This window comes from Coloeus monedula, assembly GCF_965178545.1.
Source record: "Coloeus monedula genome assembly, chromosome: 1".
NCBI lineage: Eukaryota > Metazoa > Chordata > Aves > Passeriformes > Corvidae > Coloeus > Coloeus monedula.
In genome coordinates, this window is record NC_138781.1 from 141,394,546 (window position 1) to 141,413,554 (window position 19,009).

The window sequence follows — 19,009 nt, forward strand, 5'->3', positions numbered from 1 at the left end:
AAAGGTCTGTAGGTGAGGGGCAGACACTCGAGCCCTGCCTCTTCTTTCCCTTGTATTCAATCTGCAGTGTCTCATCAAGGATTTGCTCCCTACCAGACCTCAAATCCCTTCTATTCCTGCTCTGCATCATGTCTCCTTATATCCCACTGGTTCTCCTACCCTCTACTCACAGCCAGGACCTCTCAGACATCCTAACACTCATACAGAAACTCATCAAATACAACCTCAAATTTTCTTTCCAGAGATTCCATCTTACTTCAAAGCAAGCATTAAAGAATTGAGAGACTTATATTTCAGAGGAGGAATCAAAAGCTTAAGAGTTCATAATACAAATTTAGAAACAAAATTAAATTTAAACACATGCATATCCCTTACTGCAACAACAACAAAGAGCATGTGGTTCTGTAAGCAGCTTCTTTTTGTACTGTCATTACACACAGTGCAACATTATCAAAACAAATACTATCCTTCACCAGTTTATAAGGTGAGGCAAAATAAGCTGAATTTTAGGGAAATATAATGCCTTTGAAATTCAAAATAAAGAAAAAAATGCTTCATATTGAGATGCATGTACTTCGTATTTAACATACCTTAAGAATAACGTTCACTAGTTTCTCATACTAAGTGCAGTATGATGAATTTTAAGGTCAAAAGATATGTATCACAAAAAGAAAAAGTAGTTGCTCATTTGTAAAGTATTTTTTTTGCTGATAATAATAATGAAATATCCATATTCTGCAGCATTTCTATTGCTACACTGTCTCTTTCTAAACATAATAAATGTGGATTACTATCAATCCATAACTCCCTTCATAACAAAGATATTTTGTAGTACACAAAGTGGAAAAGACAGCTGGTCAATTCCTAGTAATCTTAGTAACAACAACGATTCACAAGTTCTGCTCCACATGAAATGCAGACACCAGTGAAGACCAGTTACACATGGGAAAGTGAATTGAAAACATGTGGGGGGATCTGCATGAGTGGAAATCAGCAACCACATGCCCAAGAAAGAGAACTGTCCTGAACTACCGGTACTCAATGCCTGCACTGCTGAGAGCAAAATGATGATGTTTTGCAAAGAGAAGCTAGGAAAGGAAGCATGGCGTTCCTAAATTGAAGGGTTTGGCAGTTTGGCACTGAAATTGGGTCCTTGCTTGAGGATCCTTGTATTTAAGAAGTCAGAGCAATAGATGATGATTCACTACAGCTAACATTTTCTTTTTGAAAGTCAAATTCATTCTTTCCATTGAGGCATCATTCCAGAGAAGTCTCTGGGCCCATAACTTCTGAGGTTGGTTATCCTGGGGAGTGACAATTGTTGCTTGGTCCAAAGCCCTTAACCCTCTGGTTTTTCACACTGAGCTCTGGCTTACAGCACCCTGCTCTTCTTGCCTCAGATCTCTCTGACTCTTCTATATTTTCACCAAACCCCAGACTGTCCCCATGACCGTGACACTCACTCCTTCAAACTCCTATTCCCATCCCTCTGCTGCTCACTAGAACAGCATTGGTGCTACAGATCTAACTTCACACTGCCATCCTGACATGTCCACTGGCACTCCTCACCAATCTGCCATTGACCAGCAACACCTTCTGTGCAAATTCTCTCCAGAATTTTTTCGTAATTGAACCCCCTGGCTGCTACGATTGCACTGGCTACAACAGTCTCAAAAGGTCATATGCTCTACTATACCACGTAAGTATAGTTCAAGCAACAACATATTAATGAAGTCCTGCTATGTGTAACAATGTTAAAAACATGAATTACCTTTCTTAATGCATTGAATTAACTACACGTTTAATAAATGCCCAATTTGTTTAAAAGCTTCTCTTTATCTTGTTTTTACTGAAGGTGAATGGAAGGGGAAACTACAATGTTTGGCTCTCCCAGGAGAAAGAGGGTGAACCTAAACAAGTGAAGTAGCCAGCCAAAGTTGAAGTGAGCTGTAATTTCTAATCTCTGAGTGGTTTCTCCTCCTAAAATGATAAAGGTTACTACGGCCACAGACTAAGTTGGAAGGTTCAAGATAGGCTTGATCCATTAATCAGTCCAACCACTGAAGTGACAGGTTTCATCTTACTCTTTAAATACAGTTCTGTTTTTTGCTCATGAAAAATATCTCTTGTTGGAGCAGTTCAGTTCAAAGTCATTAATTATTAAAAAATTATTGGAAAACTAACAAAGCGTAGCTCATCTCTTGGGTGTTCTTCTACAGAAGAGATTCAACACTTTCCAATTTCATGTCCAAAAGGACTGCATTCTTATACTTCAGTGTTCAAGGTGGAAATCATATCCAGCAGGAAACTCTACATTGATTTCTAGAGACAAGCATTCTCAAATTTCATAATTCATTGTTACGAGAAAAACAGTCTAGAACCACTTAGCAAATTCTAGGCACACATACTGCTTAAAGATAGAAAAGAAAATTTGTCTTGAAATCCAAAATTTTCATCATTTTAGAGCCACTGCACTTGGCTGTGGTATTTATTGCATTACATTTGGCACTAATAATGCTCGGCTTTTAAAATCAAGACAACATTTTCCATAAAAATGCCTTCTATAGCTTCTCTAACAAAAATGGGAAAGTGTTCCAGTAATAAAATGCTAAACAGGTTTTGTTTCTATAAAGACAATAATAGGGAAGAAATTATTTCAGTTTATGTAATTCAAGCCCTTTAACTCCCATAAGGATTTTAACATAGCCAAAAACTGTATTATTTTTAGCTGAGATAATACTATCTGAGAAATGGAGTCTGTAAGCATACGTAAGAATATCTAAGATCAAGCAGGAAGAAACATATTCTATTTTTAAGGATGTTTATTTCAACTCAGCTTCAATCCACAAAATGTCTGTGTGCCCACAATGTGCAAATGAAGATCATCAAACCAAGAAAGAAAGGGAAGTGATTTATAAATACACCAGTTAGCAGTTACACTAACATAAAAACATACAATACAGAAATCATCAGAGGGTAACCAGGACCAGTCCATAAATGCAACTGCATCATTATTCTCACAGGCAGAGACTGTCAAAGGCATGAGGGTGAGATAAATATCAAGTGCTCAACACATGCCAGTATAGGTTGCACACAACTTGCATTTACGCTTTTCAAAATCAGTCCTGTAATTCAGGGGAAAAGGCCACTTTCCATAAGCAGTAAAACGAAAAAAATATTACATTGAATTCACCTTTCACCTTCTGCAATTAGCTGTTCTCCTTTTCTTTTCTTTTCTTTTCTTTTCTTTTCTTTTCTTTTCTTTTCTTTTCTTTTCTTTTCTTTTCTTTTCTTTTCTTTTCTTTTCTTTTCTTTTCTTTTCTTTTCTTTTCTTTCCTTTTCTTTCCTTTTCTTTCCTTTTCTTTCCTTTTCTCTTTTCTTTTTTCTTTTCTTTTCTTTTCTTTTCTTTTCTTTTTTCTTTTCTTTTCTTTTCTTTTTTCTTTTCTTTTCTTTTCTTTTCTTTTCTTTTCTTTTCTTTTCTTTTCTTTTCTTTTCTTTTCTTTTCTTTTCTTTTCTTGAAAGTAAAGAATACTGCCAATACAGACTACTTTGCCTGTCTCACAAGCGCAGTACAGGCTAATACAGATAAATTAATCTATTTCCTAAACCTACAAATATATTCATAAACATTTTTTTATGTGGAAGTATTTACAGCTGAGTTTTGAAAGGTTTCACGTAGAGAAGTTGTGAATTCACAAATGTGTCATGAAAATTAAGGCCAAGATTCTAAATTACTTTACGGAATGGATGCATAAACCATATACTGTCTCATTCAATTTATCAAAACTTAACCACCTGGTACAGATTAGGCAGCACTCTGCAATATTACACAGCACTTGAGAAGAATACTATATCCAGGGAGCCCACGCAGGGAATGGGAAGAAAGAGATGGGATAGTTTGGGACAGGTCCAAGCATGGCCATAAGTGCTCTTCATCCAGCCCAGACTGCCACTGCGTGACCTCATGTGAGTCTCAAGACTGTGTGATGTGGAAACCAGCACAAGCTTTCTCACAGCTCGGTGTTGCCAATGACATGGCACAGCATTAGAGGAAAGGTGCCACACATTTAACAGACACTTGATTATTGCAGGAAACAAAGAAAAGCTATTTCTCACTTCAGGTTCTTATGTCAGGTGACCTGATTCTGGCTAGACTATGACAAAAACATTCCCTCTCTAAACAGGAATTAGAGGTAACAGCAATGATTAATAATCCATATGGGTAATACTCCACATATGAGCATATGGAAAAATCGATACGAGTCAGCACAACTGCCAGACAGAGGTGAAATAATGTGAGATACCAGAGCACTCGAGGATTTTAACAGTTGTGCTTCTAGGCACAAACATGCAAACAGGGAATCTTGCTGCACATTAGCAGGTTGTAAATTTCCAAATAAAATGCTTCACTAAAAGTGAAAGGTTGTTTGTTTGTTTGTAATAGTGCATCTGTTTTATTAAATTAGCAACACTTACATATTAAAGCATGTCTGGCGTGAGGTGTCTGGTCACCTGAAATTTGTGTGGGAACAAAAAGTATGACAAGAAGCCCACCCATACGTTAGTGTTTATACTGACTTCTACCTACATGTTAAATTAATTCTTAATCCTTTTTATTTTCATATAGTGGGAATTTGTTTCTTAAAACTAGGACTATCTGATTGAATCATATATTTTTTCCTAAATTAACCTTCTAATTAAACCAATAATAATAACAAAAATACAAAATAGGTCAATTCATCAACTATTTAATCCACTGAATGTTATATATCTCAGAATGAGCTGGGACCTTCTTTACGAAAGAGGTTTTATGATGATCTTGAGACATCTGTGAAAATAAAACTCTGTTCCACAACATATCATCTTAAAAACTGAGCATGAATTATGGCCTTTCTACAAAAGTGAGTGTAAGGGTTCAAAAAATAACTCACTTGAACATCTGTTCATATCTGGCGTTCGAAGTCCATAGTACCCCGATGGGCAGGAATGCAAGCATTCACCGTACTGCCTCATCCCTTCTCTTCGCAGGAAGAAGAATAACTTGTGTTGGCATCTGATGCACCCGTTATCCTTTGAACAAGATAAGCAACCTTTGCAAATTGGATTTGGTCCATAGTTAGCTGCAAAATAAGAAGATAAATTACACTTCAAGATCATTTGAAAAGCATTTTGGCTGGAGGTCCTCTATCCTCTAAAGTGTTACTCATCTTTTGCATGACTACAAAAAGTTTCAAAAGGAAGGTTCTGAAAGTGCACTCACTTTCAGACATCTACACTGGCACTGAATAAAAAAAAATGCAATCTCTACATTTTAATTATGTGTAGGGCAATTTAATGATTTTACACACATTTAAAACACAGGCACAGGGAAGCAGAGACCAAGCTTTATAAAGTTCACAGTATAAAGTTAAATAAAAATGCAATGCTGGATTCTAGTTTGAAACTGGGGACATAAGCACAAATCAGCAACAAACTATAAGAACTTCAGCACCCTGATGTACGCACATGGAATGATATGCCCAGGGAAATCAAGCAACACCACTGACACAATTTCTGATTTGTGAAGTGAGCAATATTCAGAGTACAGAAATCTCTGCAGAACACGTACAGCACTAGTAATGTGTGCTGTCCCCTAGCTCTCAGGGTCCTAGAACAGCTGTCTTCTTGCAGACTCTTCTTGATCTGAGTATCAAGACAAATTTTTCCAAGAAGAGTAGCAGTTTTAAGTTCTAAGAGCCTTCTTCTACAAAGTTTTACCCCAAATGGGCTGAAAACCATATGCACAGACATTACCAAAGGAGCATTTAGTGTAGATTACCATTTTGGGTCACCAAGTGCTGTGCATTCAAGTCTACGCTCTGATTTTGTTGGATTATTTTCTTTTTTTCTTTTAAATTACTTGGCTGATAACTGTAACACAAACTTCAGCCACATCACTCTTTGCTCTTATGAGCTTTTATTTTCCTGCCTTTCTGCAGAGCTGCAGAACACTCCTTTGTTCCCATGGGCTGTCTAGTTCTTCTTGCCGGGTCAGCACTGCAGGTTAGCAGAGGGAGGATGGCTCAAGATATTCCTGAAATCAGCATAACTTAACAGGTCTGTTTAAAATATTAAATTGGCTACAGGTCTTCACAGAAATTTTCCGGTTCAAACCTGGTTTACTGAAAATGAAAAAAAAAATATTATGCAACAAAGGAAAGTGTCTTTGTGATCTCAAGAGGTTTTTAATAGAGGCCACCCAGAGAGCAGCTCACTAAAAGGGCCTATGTTTAATTGTTATATTTTTAAATATTTAAAAGTATTCACACCCTAATGTAGTGATCTGGTACTTTTACCCTGTATGGCTGGATAATTGAGGTTGTTCAACTGATGACTTCACCACCAGAGTCAGGAAAAAAACAAGGAAAAGCCCACCACCCTCTGGAACCAGTAGCTGATAAGCTTTACTCTCACCTTCACACATCTGCACACCACATTCCAATTCCTTCTCTGCTCCCATCCCCCATACAGGACTCACTAAGTTCAGCATGACAGCATTCAACTCCGATCTTGTACAAATAATCCTAGTGGGTGGCAGGCAGGACAAGAAGTGAAGCAATCTGGTGTGAAACAGCTGAGTCAGTGGGACACTTTCTGAGTGTTGGAGTCCTCTGCTACCAGTCTCACTAGGTGAGATCCTTGTTGATGGGAAAAGTATCCTTACCCTTTGTGGTATATGTATGATTCTCCAGCACACTGTTAACCCTTTTGTAATGAGACACCCTAACAGACCAACTGCCTTACACTCCTAACACTGTCCCCATCTCCTGTTGCCCAAAAGACTTGAGATATAACTTTTCCTACAGTTCATCTTGTAACTATTTTCATTCACAACCCACTTCTTCAAAGACATACCAGAAGAGAAACAAACAAATGATGAGCTAGGCATGAATGCATCCCTCATCTCACTGTTGGCAGGGACTGCCTTACTGTAACCACATCAAATAGTATGTGACCATGTACTCCAAAGCAATTGTCGTTTAACACATGGTGGGCAATCCTGTAGACTTCTGACTTCTCTTTTAGTCTCCTGGGATCTCACCCTCAGGAAATCTTTACCTCCAGCTTATTCAAGGTTCCTCAGAGAAGCCTTTAACAAAAGAGTTAAAAGGAACAAAGCAAAAGCAAGGATGCAAGATGCCTGAACTTATTCACCACTTAGAGTGGTTTTGGAGTTCAAAACAGCTGAAATCATGTATATGTTTTTGACTTAGGGCCAAGGCAATTGCTGAACAGCATGAATATAGCTAAGGGCTACTATATATATATATATGTATATATACACACACATATATATGGATATATATGGGTACAGATAAAGGCTATACATATGGATATAGTGAAAGGGAACAAAACAGCAGGCCTGCTGGCAACAGACAGGGTAAACCTGTCTCAAAGGGAGAAAAAGATCTTTGCACAGGAGTTAGCAGGGCTCACTGAAAAAGCTTTAAAGATATTTGAGGGGAGAAAAGGATAAAACAAGGCTCACTAAAGTCCGGGAGCAGTACACCTGTGTCTGAGGAACAGGGTACTAGCAAGGTCTGTCAGTCTGCCATCTCAGTGGAGGCAGGGGTGTTTTGATTCTCTAGAGCTTAGTGATGGTGAGGATAGGGTTGAGTGTGAGTAAGAATCAGGGGGAAGGCCAACAAGGCAGGTATCATGGTGGGAGTCTGTGACAGACCTCCCAGCCAGGATAAAGAGGCAGATGAAATATTCTGTAAGTAGCTGGTGATGGTTTTAACTTACATATTTTTCAAATTCTGTACTGCTTAGTGTGTAACTCTGAAGTTTCTTGTAGCCTTTTTACTTCTGCTCTCTCATGCTACGTAGACATAACAAAGCCTCTCCAGGCCTGCTCTCCAAGGACACTCAGACCATCCTAGGCCCAAAAAGTATAAACCAAAAGCCTCTAAAGGGAGGGGCAAGCTTGGGGAAATTACATCATTAACTGAAGCTTTAATTGAAGAATTAACCCTGATAAGCAAATGAACCAAACTTATAAAAGTGTGAAGAACTCGTGACCTGTTGTCCATCTTGGGGTCCATCTTGGTAATAGCCCCTGGCTCCCCAGTGGGTACCTTTGAAGGCCTTTCAAATAAATACCTACTTTTATTCCTTTACTCCTGTCTAGTCTCTGTTTCTGGGAGGCCTCACTGTGAGACATCTAACAATCACTCACCCTCAAGACCAGTCTTTTTCTGGTACCCAGCCCCCTGAACTGGAAGAGGGACAGAGAGCAGAATGAAGCCTTCACAATCCAAGGGGAAATGGTCAGCAACACCACTTAGGCCCATCCAATTTTATGTGGATGAAATTCACACAAGGATACTGAGGGAGCTGGTGGAAAATCATTTGCTGATCAACCAGGGAGGTCCCAGCTGACTGGAGGTTGGCTGATGTAACACCCATCTACAAGATGAGTCAGAAAGAGGATAAGGGAACTACAGGCCATCAGTCTTACCTCAGTGCTGGGGAAGGTCATAGAGCAAATCATCTTAAGTGTCATCATGAAGTACATACAGGACAACCATCTTATCAGGACCAGCCAGCATGGTATGAAAGGCAGGTCCTGCCTGACTGACCTCATCTACCTCTATGACAAAGTGATCCACATAATAGATGAAGGAAAGACTGCAGATGTTGTCTACATGGACTTCAGTAAAGCCTTACACACCATTTCCCACAGCTTTGTCTGGGAGAAACTGGCTGCTCATGGCTTGGATGGGTGTACTCTTCATTCAGTAAAAAACCATGCCGGATGACCGGGCTTAGATAGTGGGGGTAAACAGAGCTGGCAGCTGGTCACTAATGGTGCTCTCCAGGGCAGAGTCCTGGCACCAGTGCTGTTTAATGTCTTTATCAATGATCTGGATGAGGGGATTGAGGGTACCCTCAGTTAGTTTGCAGATGACATAAATTGGGCAGGAATGTTGATCTGCTGGAGAGTAGGAAAGCTCTGCAGAGGGATCTGGACAGGCTGGATCTGTGGACCAAGGCTGACAGTATAAGTTTCAGTAAGGTCAAATGCTGGGTTCTGCACCTGGGTCACAACAACCCCATGAAATACTAAAGGCTGGGGAAAGAGTGGCTGGAAAGCTGCCCAGTGGCTGAATATGAGCCAGCATGTGCCCAGGTGGCCAAGAAGGCTAATGACATCCTTGCCTGTGTCACAAATAGTGTGGCCAACAGGATCAGGGCAGTGATTGTCCCTCTGTAATGGGCACTGGTGAGGCTGCACCTCAAAACCTGTGCTGGGTTTTAGGCCCCTTATTACAAGAAAGACATTGAGGTGCTGGGCAAGTCCAGAAAAGGGCTACATTGCTGGTGAGGGGTCTGGAGCACAAGTCCTATGAGGAGCTGCTAAGGGAGCTGGGGTTGTTTAGCATGGAGAAAAGGAGGCTCAGGGGGCACACCACTTTCTACAACTTCCTGAAAGAAAGTCCTTGCAAGGTGGAGTTCAGTCTTTTCTCCCAAGTAACAAGCAAGAGGATGAGAGAAAATGGCCTCAAGCTGTGCCAGGAGAGGTTTAGATTGAGTATTAGGAAAACTTTTTCCATGGAAAGGGTTGCCAAGCCTTTAAAAGGGCTCCTCAGGGAAGTGTTTGAATCACCATCCCTGGAGTTATTCAAAAGATGTGTAGATGTGGTGATTAGGGACAGGGTTTAGTGGTGGATTTGGCAGTGCTGGGTTAATGGCTGTACTCAATGATCTTAAAGGTCTTTTCCAACTTAAACAATTCTATGATCTTGCAGAGCAAAAATTAGGCTCTGGAGCAGATACATATCAGGTGCCCATGTAGGTTTCTTGGCCATCTTCTCTCATGGATCTCCATGAAAATTCTGATTTCTTGGCCACAAAATGTGTCTAAATTGGACCTATTGTCCAACTTTCCTTTATTACTGCCACATGTTACTCTTCCCAAGCACCTTTTCTGTCTGTTTCTGGTAAGATGCCTTTATTGATAACCTTTTTTTTCTGCAGGCAAATTTAATTATGCTGACTCCTCTGGGCTTCAGCTCCATAGAAAAGGAGATAAAAGCATTAAATGATCTTCACTTATCCTATCCTATTATTTGTTCAGGAAATGGATGGCACATCTTCCACAGTTTAAGGCCAACTCAAGATATATGAAAGTGTTCAGTAATATAGTAATTCTGTAAACTGTATAGGTTTCCCAAACTATGACATCTGGCCCCTCCTCCTTCTTCATCTCCTGAGCAGCCTTAGTAAATTATTTTCTTATTTCTACACCTGTAATTTTTTATCCTCTAATAGGAATGTTGTGAGATTCACAACTTGTAAACTATGAAATCCTCAGATATAAGGTATATTGTATTTATTGTTACTTAAATGAACAATTATTTAACTCACATATTGAATTCGGACAGCAGTGTTCAAAATCATCATTTAATTAATGGTTACATATTGATGAATTTCCCTGTTGGTCTCCTAGCTCTTTTCTTTCTTTAGCACATTAAGAAATTAAAAATCACTGAAGAATTATGATGGTATCTTAGGTTACAATGTAATATGTAACCAAAAGTATGTATTCTATCACCATCTGCATAAGCTGTTAAAGCCAGGTGGGGCAATGTTCTTTGTCTCTTCCATGACACATCTCTGATAACTCCCTGCAGGGGATATCTTCTGCTCATGGGCCATCAAGCCTCACTGCATGACTCATAGAATTACATCATCCCATTGTAAGATGCTCCGCCCAGGGGGAGGAACCAAGCATTCCATCCTGGATACAATCTGAGGTTTGGAACACCACACTCAGCCCTTACCTACTGCCTTCCCAGAGGACAAGAGCTACATAACCACCACTGGACGTTCAGAGGAAGACCAGACCCTTCTACAGGATCACTGCTTCAACAGAACATCTATCCTTTCAACAGGACTGCAGCCTCCACTTAATTAGACCGCTACCACCACCCTGACCAACAGGGTGTCAGGTTGTATCCTGACTCTGTCAGTTTAAACCAGTGTTTCTGTATTATTGACTTTATCTTAATTTTCCTATTAAATTGTAATTCAGACTTGGAATCCCTCACTGGTTTGCTTTCAAACTAGTACAAATGGTAAGGGGAAAATAATATGATTTGTATGTTGTATTACAGAGAGCAAACTTTGTGAAAGAATCTGAAAACTTCCCATTGTGCTGCTTAGGCATCAAACTGAATAATTTCTGGGTAATCTGCATACAGTAAGTTACTGTAAAATGTGTATCACTGAATTGGTATTCTTCCACATTGTTGTTGCTTATTTTACCTTCAGAGCTTCATGGGAAGCTCTGGATTCTGCAACCTTTCCACTACTTCAATTTGTCCCGGAGCCAGGGAAAATCGTGATATGATCTACTAACAAATTACTTGGACAATGAATATATATGTTAACAAAACAAATACCACAGAACTGGTTTTGGTGTCACATAAGGATGCCATCTTGAAGATACCTACTTAACTGTGCCTCTTTTGCCCCTGTATACATAGGCCATAATTAAATCCCACAAAATCCTCCCTGCCTCGAATTCTCCCCTTCCCATCTTGGTTTCTTAACATAGCAAATTGAATGTATTGTTATCACATACAGCTTTTCCAGTTCGCATATAATTGCTCTTTGAAGAGGAAGTGAACGCCTCCGCCTTCAACAGAAACATCTATACACTTCCTTTTAAATTTCTTCATAACTTTTTATTTTCCCTCTATATTAGACTACAAGAAAAAATAACAAGCTTATGAAATATGTTCTATTACATTCCAGATTACTGACTGCATCACATGCAATGTAAAACATCATGCTGTTCATCCTTATTTCAACCCTGCCTGGAACACCCTCCTCATCTCCGTGTGCCATGCAGGGCAGGCAGGTCTCCTCCAGCCAAATCCCTCATGGAGACTTGCTCCTTCCACAAGGCCCACAAATGTTAACCAGTGTCAGAGTGCTGCTGTCGTCACATCATAAAACTGAAAATGCACACATGCTCTAAGTTAGCACCATCCTCCGGCTCCCAAAGCACATGATTGCCCTGGTTATCCATTAAGACTGTAAGATCCCTGCAGCAGGAGTAACGTTTTGTACAGCCACATAAGTAGGATCACAGGTGTGAACACTGCATATAAACACAAGCACACACCTTAATACAGGTAACGCATTTTCTATTCGTTCTACTTCTACAACTATAGTCCAGAGCATCTCTATAGTTAAAGAAAAAGCATTTACAGACTTGATTCCCCATGTAGTGCCTTTCTTTTAAATCTGGTATTAACTTTGCCAAGTTTGGAAAGGTTACTTGAGAACACAGACTAGTACCCAAACACTGAATGAAACACTTCTGAACCCTAAGGGTGTTCAAAGTTTCATGGTTTGGATCCATATCAAGTAAAATCAAATGTCAGCTAATTACTTTAACTCTTGTCTAGATCAAATGTATTTAAGCCACATTGCTGAAGCAGTTTTAAGTGAGTTGTTATGACTATTTGAAATCACAAGAGAATCAACAGTACAAAATTAGTCTAGCCTGTTCCCCACAAGAATACAAGTTGTTCTGTAAGTAAGAGAACTTAGAGCATCTGATTTTCTGTTATCTTACTGTCCTGCAGTCCATACCACAACTGTTTCAAATTTGTGTCTTTCTTGTATACCCATTTGTTGGGTTCCACAAAGCTCTTTTGAACCTGGTGCTTCAGCTCACCACAAGAGCCTGGTATTTTTATGCTTCCGTAAAAACCAGGCTGAAATAGACAAATGAATCAAAAACCAGTTGGAGAAAGAGGAGATCCTGGCAGAGAAACAAGCAGTAGAAAAGTCATTCTGTAGACAACATTTCTTTAGAGAACCAGGCTAACTTGTTCACTATGTCCCTAACATCACTTGCTATCTGGTCACTGGGTCACTCTTTGGCAGTCTTTGGTCTTTTGAGCTCTCTGAAGTCAGAAACTGGGCTTGCTGATGCACTGGCCATCTTAATGACACTCTCACCCTAACTGGGATTACAGCCTCAGCACTGTTGGCAACTGGATTTTAGTACAGATCTAGCAGAAATGTCTCCAAGACACGACTGTAAACATAAGATGTGCAGACGGGACTCACAGGAGGCGAGGAACTAAAAGACCACTACAAACTGCACTTTTTGCAAAATAGTAGAATTCATAATCCTGAATTCAATTAATGCTATGAAGATATCCCATACCTATCTCAATAAAATACACTCATGCTTGGCATATGCCTTCAGGGCACCAAGGAATGGAACAAAAAATACAGCTTTATAGATAAACCAACACTACATAGTATACCAAGGTACTAAGACTCTAACACTGTAAGTTCACTACAGTGGAAAAACATCTGATGGGCTATGAACAGAAGATGGCCAAGAAAAATACCTATTTTTCATGAGAACTTTGTAAAAGCAAAGGTAAGTTTTAGGCAGAAAACTTCAATTAAAAAAAAAAAAAAAGAGACGAGTTTGTTTCTAGTAATTAAGAGAATTTAAAAATTTAAGGTCAAAGGGGATTTTTATGAACAATTAGGCCAATGCCCTGTACAAATAAGCCACAGAACTTCTGCTTTACTGAAACATATCATTTAAGAAACCATTCAATCTTAATTTTTAAATTGTCAGTGGTAAGGAAACCACCACAACCTTTGTTAAGATATCATAGGGGCTAATCACTCACACTGTTGAAAATGTGCAGTGGAATTTTGAACTTCAAGGATGAACCACTGGACCTTTTTATATCTTTGCCTGCCAGTTTGTTAACAGTTTTTCAACATTTTTTTCCCAATGCAGACCCTCTGATCAGGTCAAGTCCTAGCCTTCTCATGGGTAAGATAAACAGAGCAAGATTCCAGAACGTCTCACCACAAGGCAAAATATCCAGTCCTTTGATCAATCTCTTACAATTTTATCAACAGGCTTATGGACACTAAAATAAAGCTCAGCATTGGAAAAGCAATCGTACCAATTCCAAATAAAGAAGTGATATAACTTCTCTACTTTTCCTAGATTTTACTCTCCTGTAACATTCCTGTGTTAGGTAAATTTCTTTGACCACAAAGATACTATTTCTCAAGTACCATGTTGCTCTGGGTAGGAAGCAGCCATTTTTTTGTTATACAGGAGATCCTTCTCAGGGCACTGGGCCTTCACTACTCAGGATCATTTTCTCTGAAGCTGTCCACAACTGAGAAAACCCACGTTCCCCACTCTTCCTCTGAAGACAGGTTAACTGTAGGGTGGCATTTCACTTCAATGAATTTAGTATAAATCTCATCAAATTTTGCCTGGTTATTATCCCTTCACTTCCTTTGGAGGTCTTCATTATATTTTCAATATCATAATTTTATGCTTAAACTACTCTCATGCTTAAACTTATCAGCTCATTTCATTATCTCATTACTGACATAATGTCCTTCTGGTTATTCTAGTGTAGTCCTCCAAAAGATCTGTCTTCATTCCATCTATACTCAAAAGACAGTGGCCTTTTATTCCACTTCCAAATCAAAACATTTCACTGTTGCTACACAGCTATCCAGCTGAATACTTTCAGGATTTTCTGTATGGTTTTCCCCACCACCATGACATGGAGAACCACTGTGAGGATCAGTTTGATATTACTCTCCTTCAGCACCCTGGCAAGCCTCGAGAAATCATTTACATGTTGAGATACCTTGCAATATTTAGTGAGTCGAGGCATTAGCACCACTGCATACTGACTACAAAGTTCTGAAGTCTACCAATAAAATGGCGTGTGTTGGTTTCAGGATGCTTGGCTACTTAGATGTTTTGAGAACATTACTGATTTTCTTTCCAGCTGAGATGAACTGCTACTGATAGAGATATCTCAGCCATGTTTCATTTCACCATCTGGAGCTTTTAAAGGTATCTTTCACAGTTCACTTTCTGTATACCTACTGTCATCTGGAAACATTTAACTCCTCTTGGCTTCTTCTGTCCACTGTTCACAGTCTACCAGTCCTCATTTGCCTTAACTCCACTGAATGCTGCTTCCTTCTTCTACCTGTGATGTGAATTCTCCTCCACAATTTCTCTCTGTGTAGCTTCTAGACATTTCCTCCTCCCCTGAAAATTGAGCAGTCTGGTTGCTCAGACCTCTTGCATTTCCCCAGTGTTCCCCACTGATGGTACTTGTCTTTCCAGTACGGAAATCCAGAGCTGTCACCAACTTACATTTTATCCATGGGAAGTTCATTCTGTCTACAGGATGGAAAAAAAATACAGACCATCTGTTGCAGGTCACAAACACCACCCCATCACCTGCCTTCCTAAAAAAACAACTACAGAAATAGACAGAGAGAGGAAAGTGTCATACTCCCTGTTGCAATGTCCTAGGAAATTCTAGCTTTTATTGGTATTTTCTATTCACAGATTGACCAGTTTTATTCTAGGTCTTCCAGCTGTGACTAATTCAACACACACACTCGAAACACTGGTGGTAAAAGTTCCAAGCATCACAACACAGTGTACTCAGAGACAAAAAAAAGGTAAAATAAAATAAACTAAAAAAAATCATCCTCCATTGTGTTCATGCAAACAGGACAGATACAGAGCCTGTTCAGAAAAAAAAAAACCAACAACCAAGCCTTACCAACCAACTGGTTCACAAATACCACTCACAGGTCATTATTTTGAAGCCTAGTTCCCCACTCACTCCCCACCAAGTACTCCTATTTGATATTCAAAAGCCTTACATTATGCACATTCACGTGTATGTTGCCAATTCCATTTCTGAGTTTTAATTTATAGGCCAATCCATTTCAGATATAGTAGGAAATTGCATTACTCCAACAAATGAACCAGCCACTTCTTTTAATCAACTAAAGTTGTTTTTTAAAGTGGCTGCTTCAGTTGTCATCACACTAAGAAGAGTCCTTCTGAGTTGATAGATTGACGCTTTTTTATAAACCCTACAGTCTAACAATACTGAAATATAGACAATACCTGCCCATTGCTGTACTATTTGCACAGTTCTAGGCAGTTTTGTTTACTCCAAATCTCCAAAGACTTTTTCTTATCTGGCATCTTTGGTCTCTGTAAAAATATTCATGATATAAGCTTTGCATAAACTCCCACTGGGTTCTAGGATATTTTTTAAGTCCCAGACAATGTGATGAAATGTCAGTAGCTTCATGTATAGTAACCTCAAGAAACTCCAAACATAAAACTCAAGAGGACTTTTAACATGCAATACTTTTGAAGGATAACTTGTCTCCCAAATGCTTTTATTTAGATTTTACATTAATAACACTTTCTCCTTTTTACATGTCTATAAAATAAAATGTAGAAATCCCCCAAAACCACTCCTTAAAAAGATGCTGCTGTTCTTCCTCAAATCCCAGCAATTCAGACAGGGAGGAAGAGCACCACAATCATTGGTTTTGGCAACAGCACAGATTATTTACATCTGATGACGACTGCACAAATCAAATGATGGGACAGAGGCCAGACGCCCAGTATGCTCTCCCCCTCAGATTTACCCTAATGTTCAGCTCTCTCTGAAATGCCTTTCATGCAGTGACAGGGTTCTTTTGCCTTAGTGGAAAGATGACTGGGGGTAAAATCAGAAGAAACTGAGAAGTTACATTCACATCCTTACAGAAGTAATGGTATGAAAATTACAGAGTAAAATGCAGCTGCTGCTCCCTGGATGGAATGCTCCACAATGACTCCCCATACACACGATCTGCAGTCAGGAGGGATGGAACAGAGAGTGGAGCAGAGTGGAGACACTGCAGCCAGGCTCAGTAGAAATCCTTGCAGGGAGGGGAACTCGATGGTACTTTGCAGCTGATAAGGTGCACAGCACCTGTCAGCCAGGGGAGATAGGAGAAGATGTCCAGCTGCTGAGTCAGCAAGTGTGGTGAAACTGCTCTCCTCGGATGAACTTGGTTCATTATAACCTAATTATAATACTAACTTCCATCCAAAGTTATCCAACTCCAATATATGACCACCCCTCACTAAATATGTGCTCTATATTTTTTTACTGTATTTTTAAACGCAAAGCAAGATAATTTTACACCACTCAGTAAAAAAGGTATATCTGACTAGAGCCACTCAAGCTCCACCTAAACATAAAGAAATAGTAAGCTGAGAATGAGGAAAAGTTAGGGAAGACTCCATTGTAATTGCTGGGACCAGTCAATGGGCTGAACCTGTTTTCTCCCCCAGTGGGATGCCTGTTGGGTAAGAACCATACTCTATTCAGGCTGAATACTTTTACTGGGGAATAGAGATATTGCTTTGAATAAATTTTTGCAGTCAGATCACTGGCAATCCTCAAACTTTAACCTGTTACAATTTTATATAAATAAAGAGTATTATTACATAAACTGTTAGTGTGAATCCTTCGTGGGCACAAGCAGTCACCGGCAGCAGGTAACACACTCAAATAAAGTGGGAAGACCCACTGAGGGGTCTCCTTTGTGCTTTTGGTGTGTGTCCCTGCCTAAGTCAGCCAGACAACCCTCTGACCCAGAAGGACTGTTCAGTGAAGGGTCCCTGTAGTGGGACAATGACAGACTGGTCAGACACAAGGGTCTTGGCTTTCCTGGGACACCGACAGACAAATGAAATACTAAGGGTTGAGGAAATCTCCCCTTTTCACAGGACAGTGGCCCAGCAGGCTGGTTTCAATGAAGGAGCAGCTATGGCTCCCTTCCACCAGGCCACCATGCAGTCACTCACCAGTCTCAGTTCCGCTGCAGACAGTGTGTCTCGCCAGGAGAGTGTCTACTGAAGAGCCTGGCTGCTCAGAGCCTGCAGGAGCTGACCTTAACCATCTACAGCAGAAATTGTGGGTTTTCAAAACCAATTGCTGTGTCCTCCCAAACAGGTTTTTGAAAAATCACATTCCTCAGCTGAGACTTTATCTCTTTTTCACTTACATCTACTATGTCTTACCCATATATGAGGCACAGGAGTTCTTTCTAGGCTTTGTATGTGGGAAGAGATATGCAGGGAAGATAGTACATGAAAATCACCATGTTCCCCAGCTTATTTCAAGTGGGCATTTTATTTACCTTCCATTGAAAATAAATTTCATTGGGAAGCACGAGCAGATGCTCAAACAGAGGCTGGTAGTTACATTTCTAATACAGAAAAATAGTCCTGCTTCTTCTAGAAGCAAGAAGAAGTCTATGAGTCTAGAAGCTAGACTTACTATACCTCTTTTTATATAGTGCTGGTGGGAAAGCTGCAAAGGGGAACAAAACTTAAAACAACAAACACTCCTTTACTCTTTCCTCATAACATCATGCTGGTGGGGAGGCCTGGACAGTAGAGTCCACAAGGCAGTGGGTTTTTTTACCTCTCAGGTGGTTAAAAGTCACTTGGACACCACTCTCAGACTTTTCCATTTCAGATTTTCATACTACAGTCATTCAGAAATGCATAGGCTGTCACAGCCTACTCCTTAATTACAAAATTGCACAGAAATGCATTTCTCCCATGTATGTATTCTGTACCACTCTCTGATAGCACATTGAACAGCAGATTTCATCCAGCATATTGCTGCTGCAAATCAACATCTGGGACACAAATCCTATTGGAACAAAGTCCCAGACATTTTTAAAAAGTCATTTTTTTCCAAGCCTTTTAATATCTAGAATATTTCAGCTAGCTGCTGTGAATAAGATTCATCTTTAGTATGCAGGTGAATAAACAGAGATTTAATTTTTCCCCTTTGATGGTGGGTTTACTTTGTCTTCCATTCTAAGTCATAATTTTTTCAAGCACTGAGAACTGCAGGGATCCAACATAGAGGCATTCCAACAAAAACACAGTTCCAAATCCAGATCCACCCAAACCACTGAAGACAAAACATTATTGGCAGCACTGAAGCTATAGACATGAAGATCCAGAACACTCTGCTTAAGACCCAAAGTACAATGATATACAAAAAGACTTTATGCATGATGGGAGATACTTCACTTTACCTTTTCATATTTT

At 39.7% G+C, this 19,009-nt stretch overlaps 1 protein-coding gene across 3 annotated transcripts in view; it reads right to left on the reverse strand.

The window, feature by feature from the left end:
• RSPO2 (R-spondin 2) overlaps positions 1 to 19,009 on the reverse strand; it is a gene marked incomplete at both ends in the record, with an annotated part of 112,066 nt that overhangs the window by 51,033 nt on the left and 42,024 nt on the right. For 2 of the 3 annotated variants that reach the window (XM_082293459.1, XM_082293458.1), the window contains one exon: positions 4,932 to 5,120. The exons of the other annotated variant lie outside the window; for it this stretch is intronic. In XM_082293459.1, the coding sequence (XP_082149585.1) occupies positions 4,932 to 5,120 (189 nt within the window). The remainder of the gene's footprint in view (positions 1 to 4,931; positions 5,121 to 19,009) is intronic. 3 annotated transcript variants of the gene reach the window in all.